This window comes from Mytilus edulis, chromosome 2 (assembly GCF_963676685.1).
Source record: "Mytilus edulis chromosome 2, xbMytEdul2.2, whole genome shotgun sequence".
Lineage (NCBI taxonomy): Eukaryota > Metazoa > Mollusca > Bivalvia > Mytilida > Mytilidae > Mytilus > Mytilus edulis.
The window spans coordinates 93,095,864-93,110,559 of record NC_092345.1 but is presented as its reverse complement, the minus strand read 5'-3'; the positions used below and the strand labels follow the sequence as shown (position 1 = coordinate 93,110,559).

The following is a 14,696-nucleotide window of genomic DNA, read 5'->3' as shown; positions in this document are numbered from 1 at the left end:
TTTCAAGATTGTTGAAATATGTTTTGATAAAAAGTGCAAAATGTTTTACTGACAAGTTCAAAACTTGAAATTTAATTTATCTATCAAAGAAAGTCGGTACACTATAATGTTGTTGTTTGTCTGCTTTCCTGGTCTGACCAGTAATGAGTGTTTGATAGTGTTATTTTCATGGCTTGTTAAAGGCTGTATTTATGGTCTCTTGGTTGTTATTGTCCACTGTGAGGACTCTGAAGTAGGTAACAATGAGACATTCTAAATTGATGTGTCTAATATGTTCAGACCCAGGAGATTTATGACTTTGAACTGATGTGTTTTTGTTCAATAAATTTTGCCATGAATTTAAAAATTTGTAATGTTGATGGTCATTGTTTGGGATATTAGTTTTTGTCAGACATTATGGTTTTGCACGTTTATTGAAATACCTGAAGATTTAACAGGTGATTTTGCCAATGTTTATAGGAGAGATGTTTTGAAAAAGATGAAGAGATTAAGATATTTTCTTTACTTGACGAAACAGAACATACGTGTTGACAGAGTTTGAGTTATCTGTCTGTCCATCTGTCCTTGATCAGGTTACCTCTTTATGTATTCAATGGTAAATAACCTTGTGCTGAATAATCCTTCAACAATGAACAAAACCAATAATAAAAGGACCGGGAATAACATAATGTAAAACATTCACAAGATAATATCAATGTCCTGGTTTAGACAAATACAATAATGAAACATTTTTACCAATCACAACCACTGGATAGTAAGGTTCCTAGCATTGCATCTGGGGACAGTTGTGTAACTTTATAAAATTCAGGAGAGGATCCAGCCATTCTTTAAATGAAAGGGTTCTCAACCCAGGATAAAAGGAGAAAAGGGGGGGGGGGGGGTTAGCAACCATATGTCCCCATTCACAAATACATTGATCGTCCAAAAAAAGGTGGTTTGAATCCCCCCCTCCTGGATCCGCCACAGAAAATTATTGATTTTTAATGGAGACTGCTCAACAATTAATTTAAATGTGCAAATTAACAAAATTTTAGAAAGATAATAATACTATGTATCACAGTATATGTGTCCTTGAAAACAGCAAAGAAACTAAACAAATAATAAGAAATAGCTTTATATATACACTCACTTTTGAAAGTGAGATAGAGTACAAATATGTAATTGAGAAATTATGGGGTCAAGTTATCAGAAGCTTTTAATTTAAAAGTTTTGACCTAAATAAGATACCAGTTTTGATGTAACTTTGACCTATAAATCTGGTGTTTATAACGTACTTAAAACTGTATACTCAAGAGAGTTAGATTTATTTAATGTTTAATCTTTTCTTTTCTCATCAAAGGAAAGTTGCCAGAACATTGTGGTCTAATCCATTGGCAGAAAAAATGTTTAATTCTTGTTATCTACCGGACTTTCTGGACTTTGTTTGACCAGGGACTTCAATATTTGCTTTTATGGATAAAAATCAAATATTGAACAATAAGTGCTGGATTTGTTAAAACAGCATATTTAAACAATGAACTGAATATTCTTTATAAACTTTTACACACATAATTGGCTTTACTTTTGTTGGAATCTTGTTTTTACTAATGGGTGATTTAAATATTTGAGGGGATTACCAGAAAAATACAATGGACATAAACAATCAGAAAGAAAATTTACTATAATAACTAAATCTGACATGTCTTTTCATTAAAACAGTTGAATTGGAAATTAGGAAGTTATTTAGAATCGGTATTTGTTATGGAATTTTCTTATAGAAAGTAAGTTATTTATTACAGCATATCTTGAAATAGTTATGTTTTTGAAATATACATGTCTGAATATTGAGTTCATTGTCTGATTTTCACAACTATCATATATTAGACACTGTATTTAAAAAAAAAGTCCATATTTTATTAGTTGGTCCATCTTTAATCAGTAGTACTGTGACATATCTGACCTCTCTGGGTCTATCATTTGATAGAAATTGGTTCACCATTAATCCAGTAATGAGCCATATTTAATCTGGATAGCCAGTAACATATTTATTTTTCCTGATGTGCTTGCAACTGATTAGACCCTGGTTAATCTAGATGGTCTGAGCCATACTGGCCCATAGTTAAACCAGAGGCTCTATGGCCTAAACCTTCCAGGTGTGTCATGTAGTAGTAACCAGGATTAATGGGTCTGTGACATCATTTACCTTATCCTGATCTTTCACAAAACTGGATCATTGTATATATCCAAATGGCCTGTGACATATTTACCATTTTCTAATCTGTTATATATGGGACCAGGGTTTATTTAAAGGGTCTATGCCATGATATCATTTCCTAGTCTGTTGAGATAAAAACATATAATTCTATAAAAAATGAATTTAGGGAAATACATTTAACAAGATATAAGTTTAATGTGTCCTCAAACAAGGTGGATGGTTTCTTTTCCTTAAGAAATCAATAAAGTATATTGTTTCAGACCGGTTTTAATTTTCATTTGTACATTTAAGTATAGGTTATTATTTCCTTGAAACCTTTTGTTTTTTTGGTGGTTTTTTTTGGTTAAAATCTGCACGTTGCTGTATGATGTAAGAATTATCCCATTATCAGGTCATATCTACTTTAGTGCATCTGCCCTTATTTGTTGTCTGAGTAGGCTCTGTTTTGCAGGGTATCATACTATCTTTATTTATCACTTGTCTTATGAAAGCAGAAATGCATTTTTTTTGTAAATGATATTTCATCAACTTTGATTACACATTGATGACACTTATTAAGGTTGTTGATTAGTTTTTGAATTGACACTTCACAACTTTAGCTCAACCCCTCTTCATACATTTAAAACCTTGAAATGGCCATAAAAATTATACTTGATGGATTATTAACTTATTTACATGAATTTATATGATATAGAGCCTAATTTAAATATTATATTATCATAGACAAATATTATAATGGTGTTGTGTCACTGAACTTTGAACAAAGGTTTCATATTCAGTTGTTTATGGTTCTCTATTCTTTATCAAAGAATTTCTTAAGAAATTTATTCACCAAACCTAAATGTTTTTATTTTGGGACTTTCCGTTCATCAAACAGGTTGATTTTGTTGAATGTAAATATTAAGAATGAAGTGCTGAATATTCCAAAATAAAGATAAATGTGTTTGAATTTTTTTACACCTGTCATTTTGGGGCACTCTATAGCTTGCGTTGGTGTGAGCCATTCTCTTTTGAAGGCCATACATTCAATTTTAATGGTTTACTATTTACAAATAATTATGACTTGGATGGAGAGTTTTCTCATTGGCACTGAGATACCATGTCTTCTTATATCTATTGGTATGGTCAGTCACCACTTGTTTGTATGAAATGGTGATCAAATCCTCTTAATGATCTTATAAAATATTATCAATTTTAATTTCATTTATATTGAACATGCAGTGAAAATACTTCAGTTCACAGTGTAGAGGGCCACATACACATTAACGTTAGTTGAACTTTGATTTCGGGAGCACAATTATGACGTCAGAAGATAACACTTGTGACATATGTGGTAGTGTAAATTTAATGTAATTTAATGTTCAAACTCGTATGCACTTTATCAAATTTTTAATGATACCTTAGATGTTCAACAAGTTGAGATTCTATTGAATTATATAAAGTAATTTGTGGTTGTTTTTCTACCTTCTTTCCGTAAAACAGTATGACTATATATGGACAGTCTTATGAATAAAAGTTCACTGATATCTTTATTATATTAGATATCTATATATAAGCCATAGGTAATTGATTTTTAGGACAATTTTGTACCCAGGTATCAATGATTCATTTATCATGGTATAATATACCTGTCACTTTTACGCCTAGTGAATTTTTTGATTAAAATCAAAATTTTGTGTCACCCTTGAATGAATTTGAAATGTTGAGATTTAATGAAGCAAGTATTATATCAATCTGATAGACTAACTAGCTTGTTTTGATAAATTAAATGGATGTCATTGGTTTGTTTGACATGACCATTCTGTATCAGTAAACCTTTAGAACTATAGTGGTCAGTTCTGGGGAATAGTGAAATTGAATTCAAGCAGAAGGATATACTATCTTAGTTATTGAAGGACAGGTTTTAGGAAACAATTTACTTCATAAAAGGTAAACATTTAAATTTCAGATACAAACTACTTTAAATGAACCATACTTTCTTGATGTGAACAAATTTTATGACCCTCAGATTTGAGGTTAAGTTATCAATTCTGGGCCTTTTATAGCTGACTATGCATTATGGGTTTTGCTCATTGTTGAAGGATGTACAGTGACCTATAGTTGTAAATTTCTGTGTCATTTGGTCTCTTTTGAAGAGTTATCTCATTGGCAATTTTACCACATCTTCTTTTTTATATTTGTCAAATTCCCATCACTGCCACCCACCCATTCAGAGTCCTCTGGATGAAATAGAAACTCCATTTGACTGATTGTTACAGATCTGAATTATAAACAGGTCAATTAAAATCTTCAGGTTCAAGAACTCTGCTCTGGGCCTACTTCGATTCGTACAACTTGGGTAAGTAGAGTGAGTCTGTTGAGTTTACTAAGTAGGCCCTGGTGAATTTGTTAGTCTCGTGATAGCTATAGTGCTTAAGCTTTAATAAGCCTTATGAATGATTGTGTGTTTATATAACAACCCATGCATATGAGGGTTTCTTATCGTTGCAAGTTAAGAAAGTTGAGTTGCAAGTTAAAACAAAAGTCGAGTTGTAAGTTACGAAAGTTGAGTTGCAAATTACCTTCATGAATATGGTTTTAACAAACAAATAGAAAATAAAATGACTTTCTTTGATAAAGAGGGGGCATCAATTCTGTAGTACGTTTCAGAAAATAACATATACCAGTGCACTTTGCCTATTGTACTGTTATATATATATTATATATATTTGGAAACACCTTTGGCTTGCTATAAACCACAAACATGAGAAAATTTAATTTCCACCTGTAAATAATTAATTGCAGGTAAAAATTACATGTGACACATGATAAGAATATTTAAGTAAAGCAAATGGGTGTGTGATCTTTTTTTGATTGATTGATGTGTAAATTTCAAGTGTAAATTTCCATGTTTTTGATATCATTTATTTCATTAGTTTACAGGATTACTATAATCTAAAGGTAAAGCATAGTTTTTGATAGAAATTTGAAATTTAAATTTAGTATGATATGTTATGTATCATAGGGCTTTTGAAATGATCTATTGAATATGATATAATGCCTGAGGTATAAAAGTTAACAACAAATGCAGAAAATATTTGTGCATTGTTGTCGTTAAGGACATTGTACGCATATAAAATATTTATGCAGATAATAACAACAAACTTAAATTTTATAAACAGACAGGTTTTGAAATAGTTGCCAAAAGTTCTTTTTACATAAGAGCTGATGGCTTTATAATGTGAAACTTTTAAGTTCTACGGTAGTAACAATTTTGTACTCATTTCTAGAGCAAAATAAGATGAAATAAAAATCAGCTTATACTTTTCTTTTGATTTTTCGGTCCAAGTTTATGGGCACTGAATTTGACTAGGAAACAAGTGTGAAATGGTAAAGGAGGTAAAATTTTGAACTGCAAAAGGTCGCTTATAAGGAATTTTATCTAACTTTTTTTTTTCAACATTTAGTATGTGGGCATTCTCTGCTTATCAGATGCCCCAAAAAATATTTTCTGTGAGGAGTCATTTAGTTGGCCTGGATATTCATATTATAAACCTGCACTATCTTTGCTATAGGACACGTTTCTACAATTATGTACTAGTTTTTTTCCAAATGCCTAAGGATGTAATTAACTAATTGTATTTAAGATTATTGATTGTCTTTAAAAAAATGAAAAAAAGACTTATCTAGTAAAACCAAGGAGGTTATATTAATATAACCTCCTTGGTAAAACTATGAGGACAGTAGTCATTTTGTGAATGTAAATACTAAAGGTTACTATAAGTGGTAGTTCTCACACTCATTTTAGTCCTTACTATAACAGTATTTTAAGACCAAGTTACTTGTAGTTTATGTAAGATTAAGATTCTAAGGTGTTAATTAACTGTAAATTATTGCTTTAAAGTCAAACATGGAGTACAATAGGTGAAACAGGTGAATTGACTTGTATAAGCCTTTAATCTGAGATCATGACCTTCTTACATGTGGTCAGAGTATAGGATTAACTGTGACTAATAACAGTGGGAAGTTTTCTTACGTAACATAAACCATTGAAAGACATAATATAAAGACTACTTAAAATAAGATCAAAGATTAAACAGATATTCTCAGTCCTTTATAACTTGTATTTAAAGTTTATTTGTGAAATTAGGAGAGTTGACCATGAAGCAAAGAAGAAGCAATGCTTCATTGCCTACGGTGAATACAGAAAGTCCTCTTTTAATATCCTCAAGTTAATATTAAGAATTCATCAACAATTGTCATTAAACAAAGCATCCAACATAATCCCTACATGCTATAAAGGAACATGTAATCAAAACTAAAGTTTAGACCCCAAACAGTTAAAGCTTTGACAACAGTCCATTAACCATATATTATGTGTGTTTACTCTGGAAATATGACTTTTTATGTAACTCCTTCTTAAAGTCCCTTAATAAATGGCAAAATCCAGTCCTGACTTTGTTCACTACAGACATTTCCTTATGAATAAAATGTTGGATTAAATATAGCTAGCTAAACCTCTCTCTTGTACGACAGTTTGAGACAGCAAGGCTAATACTATGTACAGAGATATCACAGGATAGTCTCAGTGACTACTGACCAATGCTAATTGATTATTTTTCTGTTTTCTATATGACCAGTGACCCATTACTTAAAACATACAGTGTTTACATATGGACAGTGTGTATAAACATTATTATTTCAATTGAAACATGAATACAACAGGTCACAAAACCAATATTATTCTGTAATCGACCTTTTCATTTTGTCTAGAGGGCAACTAAATTTTACAGCAATAAAAGTTGTATGTTTTATTAGTTTTGTCTATTTTAAATTGAATTGAATTTGTTTTTATGTCTGAATAAGGACAATATTAAGTTATAGATACAATTTCTTTCTATTGAGAAACATGAGTGGACAGTGGTATTTGAATTCTGAATAATTGATTAATAAATCTCCCAACTTTAAATTTATTTGGCAAAGGACTTGATGTTTGTTATATCAGAAGAATGTTCAGATAAGGTTAGAATTAATTGGTCAAGTTTTGTCCTTTTTATAAGGCCACTAGTTTCATTTTAGAATATAAGATGTATAACCAAACGCATGTATTATCTATATGAATAAAAGATCTGAGGGATATATTTAGTAGACAGCAATCAAACACACACAATCTTCAATATTAGACCAGGGTTTATCATTTTTGGAATCTAACATCTATTGATTTAAAAGAAATACTTAGAAAAAATAATTTGTTATAGTTGAAATGATAGAATCAGGATGTCTTTAAATGCACTACCAAGATAATGAAAACATTATGTGTTTCTTTTGACAACAAAATACAAGTTGTGTGCCCTCTATGTATTAGTATTCGGTGGTGTCAGACAAATTTTCAGTTTTAAAAAACATGTACAAAGCAATGCATAAGGTAAACAGGAACTGTTTCAGCTTATATTTATCAGATGAGGAAACATTTGTGCAGAAATTCTTTGTTTATTAGAATATCTTAAAAAAATCTATATTTTATTGTTTGTTGCAAAAAGCACACCTGTTAGGGAAGTATCTATAAAGCAATTGTCCTTTTAAGATAGGACTATAGATAAAATATATTTTAAATCCAAGAATGAAAAAGTGAAACCTTACTTCTGTTATATAGGACTATTCAGTGTGTATGGTAAGTGTAAATGTATGTTTCTTGCCAGCATCAATTATTTTGTTTTGTGTTGAATTAAATAGGTTTTTACTAATCTAAGGAATAAGAGATTGTGATGAGACAACAACTAAACAGAATAAGACTAAAATTGGCAAGGTTACAATGGGAAGAATCAAGTCCTTGTTAAAGAAAAAATATTAAATACACTAGAATAAGATTTAAGGAACAGTTGAAAGTCAAATTTGTTGTTGTTAGGGACGACATCAAAAGTTCAATGAAGGATAAAAAAAATTTAATTCACATAGTTTTTTTCACTGACCCACCCCCCTCTTAACTTAATTTGGGAAAAATTGATTGACCCATATTGATATATGTAAAAATCAATGTCAGATAACCAAATCTTGCATTAGTTCAACCCCCACCCCAAACTATTTGAATTAAGTTTTTTTTATCTTACATTGATCTTTTGATGTTGTCCCTTACAACATCTATCTTTCTGTTTGTCAGTCCATCTGTATTTTTGATACACTTTTTATCAGGATATATAGTCAGGGCTATTCCAGAAAAAAATGTATGGGGTTTTTGTCAGCACCCGGCACCCAGACAATTGTAATTGAGACTTATAGTGCATTATAGTGTGAAAAGTTGCTCTGATACCCATCACCTATGTATTATTAATATAATGTGCCTTCCAACCCCCATACATTTTTTTCTGGAATAGCCCTCAGTAGCTTATATATTGGGTTTTTTTTTGTTGGATTTTATTTTTGCCTTCAAGGCCATTGATATGGCCTGAGGTCACTTCTTTTTTTTTAATAAAGATTTTCATCCTTTTATCATCTTCTTTGCTAGTAGCTAAGATGTCATTTAGAGGATTTTTGCCTTATTCTGTTAGACATTAAAAGAAGGACATTAAATGTGAGTTACAAGACTTTACAGTTAAAAATAAAATCTCTTTTTGAATAAAAGGGTCCTACTAGTTTATGTTTTGGGAATTGCATTTTTCTTAAATACTTTGAATGGTGACAATTTAAATTGGGATGTATTGTCAACCTTATTCAAAAGCTACTAAAACTAGATTTAAATATCTTCTCTTCTGAGAAAAATGATACCTTTTTTGAACAATAGTCTTATTCATGACTTTGTATAATTGAAAATTAATATTGTAGGTGATTTAGTACACACATTGTAAGGACCTGCTGACAAGGACAGGTTAATCGTGTATACATAACAAGAACATATATGTGAATATATAATGAGCAAACAGATTGTTGTGTCTTTAAATATTTGATTTATTTTTAAATGCTTCAATCTAAGGATAGGTTATGGTATGCTAAGATTTGAAAAACGATTGTAAAAGAAAACTAAAAGAAATTTAATTTAAACAGCAATCTATATTTTCAAATAAGGAAGATGTGCCTAGTTTTTAAGTCTATCAGGAATACTAAGTACACATTCTCTTTTGATTAAAAAACAATTGAGGAGGGTCAGTGGGGTCCCATACTAGATACACATTCTCTTTTGATTAAAAAACAATTGAGGAGGGTCAGTGGGGTCCCATACTAGATACACATTCTCTTTTGATTAAAAAACAATTGAGGAGGGTCAGTGGGGTCCCATACTAGATACACATTCTCTTTTGATTAAAAAACAATTGAGGAGGGTCAGTGGGGTCCCATACTAGATACACATTCTCTTTTGATTAAAAAACAATTGAGGAGGGTCAGTGGGGTCCCATACTAGATACACATTCTCTTTTGATTAAAAAACAATTGAGGAGGGTCAGTGGGGTAAACGGACAGAAAGTCACAGGACAAAAAGTCACAGGACATAAAGTCACAAATTTGGTAGGACAAAAAGTCACAAACAATTTGTTGACAATTGTTTGAATATATAAGAGAAATATCTTGAAATATTTACTTTTAATACATATATTCATATTAAAGTTGAGGAAATGTGTCATTATACTTGAAAAATCAAGATTTATTTAATTTTAATCATGCAAAAGATATATTTCTTGGCACCATGAAGCCATTTAAGTGCCCAGCCATTTTGACATTTGTTTTTTTAACAATTATTTGATCATCTTTGATATTTTTTGGATAAATTTTGTTAACAAAGTTGGTTTATATATACAATAGTTCAAGAAAAATACAAAAATATTTTTCTAGAAATAAGCAGTTTTTATTCAAAGAAAATAGTCAGAAAAAATGAATTGTGACTTTTTGTCCTGTGACTTTTTGTCCTGTGACTTTTTGTCCGTGACTTTTTGTCTGTGACTTTTTGTCCTGTGACTTTCTGTCCTACATTCGGGTCCCATACTAGATACACATTCTCTTTTGATTAAAAAACAATTGAGGAGGGTCAGTGGGGTCCTATACTAGATACACATTCTCTTTTGATTAAAAAAAATTGAGGAGGGTCAGTGGGGGTCCCATTTATGTAGAGTGTTATTTTGAAGTTAACTGAATATTTTTTAATATGAAACATTCAGCTAAATAAAGCAGAAAAAAGGGTTATACCTCTTATACATTATACTGCAAAGACAACTCTACTGCTGCAAACAGTAAAGGCACAAATTGTAGAAAAATATTGAAGATGTCTATTTTGGAGTTATTGTTTTTGTTATTGTGGTTTTGGTTTTAATACAAAGCTGTCTGAAAGTATAGATCTAAGACTTAGTAATTGCTGCTTCTCTACTTAGCACATGACATTTTTGGTAATAACAAATATTTTCTTGGAGTGAAAATAATGTGGGACGGTATGGTGACATGTCCTTCTGCAGACTGTTATGACCTAGCAAAGCTGCATGTTAAAAATCAGAATCAGTATGTCATTATTGTACTACATTGGGTTTGTTTTCATATCCCATTACCATTTATTTTGTCCAAAGGTGCCCTTGGATGTTAAACAGACATCTATCATCATCATTGACTTTAATACAGATCTATAAAAAATATATATTATAAGAGAGATAACTCTGATTAAAAAACTAAACTTGCAAATATCAAACTAATTGAGGTGCATATATATATAGATATATTGAGCAACTTGTCAGTTTTATGGGGCAGAATCAATTTGTGCCAATTGCAGTTTTGAAAAGGTATTAATTGTGCCACTCTTTTATTTTGATGGTATTAATTGCGCCAATAAATAAAATGAAATTGCGCCACATTTACCTGTAAATATTTTTTACCTATATCAATCATTTAGTTGTTATATATAAATAAAAATAAATAAAATTGGCGCAATTAGATGATTATTTTATTGGTGCAAATGATACCTATAGTTTTGAAAATTAGGTGGCGCAAAAGAAGTATTAGCGCAATTAAGTTGTGATGCAAATGAGTTACTTTTTGCGCAAAAAGGTATCGCCCGTTTTATGAACATAAAGTGATGGGTTTCTTTTTTTTTCTTTTTCAGTAGGGCAATGAGTTCCCTGAGGAAGGGGGCTCCTCCTCCAAGAATGAAAAAGAAGAACTCTGACGCTGCTGTGATAAGTAATGGCAATGGAAGTACTTCACTTTATTATGCAAATGATCCGCCAGATGATGAAAACATGAATGAAATAGCTGATGAGAATGTAGATTTAACAGTACTATTGCCAGAGGGGAATGTCAGGGACACAAGTGTCAACTCAAAGTAAGTTTGTACCTATCCTGTAAAGGATATATTGATGATGTTAATAAACTCATTATAGATACCCATATAAAAAGTTGTCTACATGAGACGTGTGTTTCTTCCAGAATCAACTCATCAGTGATGCTTGAATAAAAAAAGGTAAAAAGGCCAAATATAGCTACGTTGACGAGCATTGAGGACACAAAATTACAAAAGGTTTTGCCAAATATAGCTATGGTATTATACTGCTGAAAGAGTAAAAGGTGTGGTAAAGTGAGTACATTAAAAAAAACACTTATAATCATCAGTACGTGGTATAATCACCTCAAGCAACTTCATAGTTAATACAAACACTCAAACATTCCAGGAAATATGATCTGTAATAGTAAGCATCACCTATGTTATTGTTCTGGTAATAGTAATAGGTTATATTTGTTTTCTAGAAAGTAATAAAGATCCATCTGGGTAAAACTTTTATGATACTAAATAGTACAACAAGAAAATATGTACCATTACAGTAATTTTAAGTTCAGCATGGTAATGGATTTAAGTAAAAAGTAAGGAATGGGAGATAACTCTATTTGTTTTAAGTTTATCATCATCAATGAAAAAGAAGTCCTATGGGTGGACTGAGTAATTTATTAGTTTCAATTATAATGTACATAGTTTTAATTATTTTGAGTGGGCAGTTCATACAAATCTAAATGGAATTTTATCTCGATACATTTTATTTATGTCAAACCATGTTTAACTTGTAACAGAATTGCAGTACTGTTGTGCAATTTTTTGAAATGCGAAAGTTGAATTTATCTTTTTTTTATCTTTAAAGTTATCATGGTTCTTTTTTGTTTATCACTTCCTTACTTTGTACAATAAATGCATCCTTATAATTTTTCTTCATTGTCAGATATATATATATGTAAAAGAGAACAAACAAAACACATTGTATACTGGGGAAAATATGTCATGTGTTGTGAGCAATGTTTGGTATACCCTTGATTAGTGGTTTGGTAGATGTATAATAACCAGTTTCCTTCCACACTTTTTATCATTATTTTCTGTGATACTGACATATCAATGAAACTTTTGTCGCTCTTGTCTCTGAAACTATGTAAAATAATGACATTTGTGTGTATGTGTGAAGTATAGAGAAATAGATAACTGTGAGTGAACCATTTGATCAGTATATACCTCTGATTAAAAAATTAACTACATTCAATATTTTGTTTTAATGTTTTAGAATTGACAATGTCAATGTTTTGAATTCAATCATTAATTGAATCAAAAATTAAAACCATTCAGATAAATCTGGAAACTTAAGCAGTGTTTTCTAAAATTCATTATTTGTAAGGGTAGAAACTTGATAGCGAATCATAACCTCATCTGTTTTGAGCAGTAAAATGACATTAGATTGACATATCTTTACATATCCAATGTACCTCTTTAAAGACTGCATGGTAATATAATATAAGGAGATATTTAAGAAACAAATGGTTTATATAAGGCTTGTACAAAATTTGAAAATTTTAGAAACTGAAAGGTGCAAACTTTGGAACATATTTGATTTTAGTCATAACATTAAACTTGACAGATGTAGTTTCTAATAAATGTAGAGTTTTCCTCCCTTTCCATTTATTATTTTGGAAAAAAAACTTTCTATGTTAAAACATATATTTTCCTATTTAAACTTGTTTTATTTAGTGTCATATGAATTATAAATTATACCCTAAGTAGTCCAGATTAAGGATCACTTCTACAGAGACAGATAGCATTTGCCAGGGAGATTATAAATTTAATAAATCATTAGTCTTTGTGTAATCTATAATTATCATAGAATACATGTAATTAACAAAGTAACACCTGTAATTAGAGAATTGTACACTGCAGGATACAGTGAGATGTATTCACCTGGACAAACCTTTACACACCTGGAATTTCTTATTGAAATCTACACTACTTCAATTGTTACAAAATTAAAATTGATCAACTCTTGCTTTGATCTTAATATTAAAGTCTATTCTATATTGATAGTTAAAGGTAAAAATCTATATAAAAAGGGTGAATGACATTAAAATATAACCATTTAACAAACAAATAAGGAGAAGTTGAATATACCTAGTAAGTTTTTAAGTGAAAAAAATGAAATCATATATCAGTTGTGTGATTATCCTTCTTAATGACATATTTTTTAAATATCACACATTTACGAAGAATTACTTTAAATCTATCTGACATTTACTGCAACTTAATTTCATTATAATCTGGGTCTATGTTATATAATCTTTAGCAGTCCCGGTTATAAATATCTTCTTCTTCTTCTATAATACCAAAAATATACTCTTCATGCATATCATTATACCAAGGATTTGTATAGTTACTTACTATACAAATCCCTGATTATACCAAGACGGAATTGTCATCAATATATTTGTCTGTATTCTGAATAAGTTAAATCCAATATTTTTGAAAGTTTTCAAAATAATGAAATGCATTAGATTCCAGGTTAGTCCTTTAAAATACACCTAGAACCATTACAAATATCTCTAAAGACAGAAAAAAAGTTTCAAATTAATTGCTGATATAATAGTCTGAAACTTGGAAATAATGATATCTTTGTTCGGTTTTTTAAAGTTCTCTTGTTTAGGAAGAAAATGTGCTAGAGTCGCTTGTATATAAATTGTTGGATGGAAAATAAGAATAAAAAACGTCAAGACTGGGACTAAAAGAACAAGGCAATAAACTTTTGAGTAGTATGATATTTTGTAATAAAATTTTGCACAAAGTAATCCTGTTATGTAAAAAAGTATTGTATCGTCTTTTAATTTTAAATTAACTTTTAAAATTTCTATAGTTTACATATTTTATAATTAACATAAGCCCACATTAAGGAAACTACAGAAACAAACCTCATACTAGGTACATATAAATTTGATTTTAATTTAAAAGAAACAGACTATAGTAGATTTACCTGCTCATCCATTGAGGGGTCATGTGACCTTACTGCTAGTCAATATGTATACACACACAACAACACCTGAATGGGAATATTAAGAAGGGATGTTCTGTGCTTTTGAGGGACCCTTTGATATCTAAGGGGTCAGGATCTGGATAGATTTTCTGTAATCGTGCATGGCTAAAGCTATTATAAAACTACAATGTTTAAAAGGAAGAAGAAAACTCTAAAACTGACTACAGGTGGTTCATGTTCTGACACAGGTGAAAATTCACAGGTAGAGTGTTTCTTTTTATTAA

At 30.3% G+C, this 14,696-nt stretch overlaps 1 protein-coding gene across 41 annotated transcripts in view; it reads left to right on the top strand.

Moving 5' to 3' along the window:
- LOC139513458 (cordon-bleu protein-like 1) overlaps positions 1–14,696 on the top strand; it is a 65,719-nt gene that overhangs the window by 26,184 nt on the left and 24,839 nt on the right. For 21 of the 41 annotated variants that reach the window (XM_071301954.1, XM_071301952.1, XM_071301970.1 and 18 more), the window contains one exon: positions 11,247–11,465. In XM_071301954.1, coding sequence (XP_071158055.1) covers positions 11,254–11,465 — 212 coding nt within the window. In that variant the 5' untranslated portion in view covers positions 11,247–11,253. Of the gene's footprint in view, positions 1–1,541; positions 1,761–3,842; positions 4,124–5,020; positions 5,135–7,716; positions 7,845–11,246; positions 11,466–14,418; positions 14,675–14,696 lie in introns of those variants that run through there. The other 20 variants (XM_071301997.1, XM_071301988.1, XM_071301986.1 and 17 more) reach the window with 13 other exon arrangements.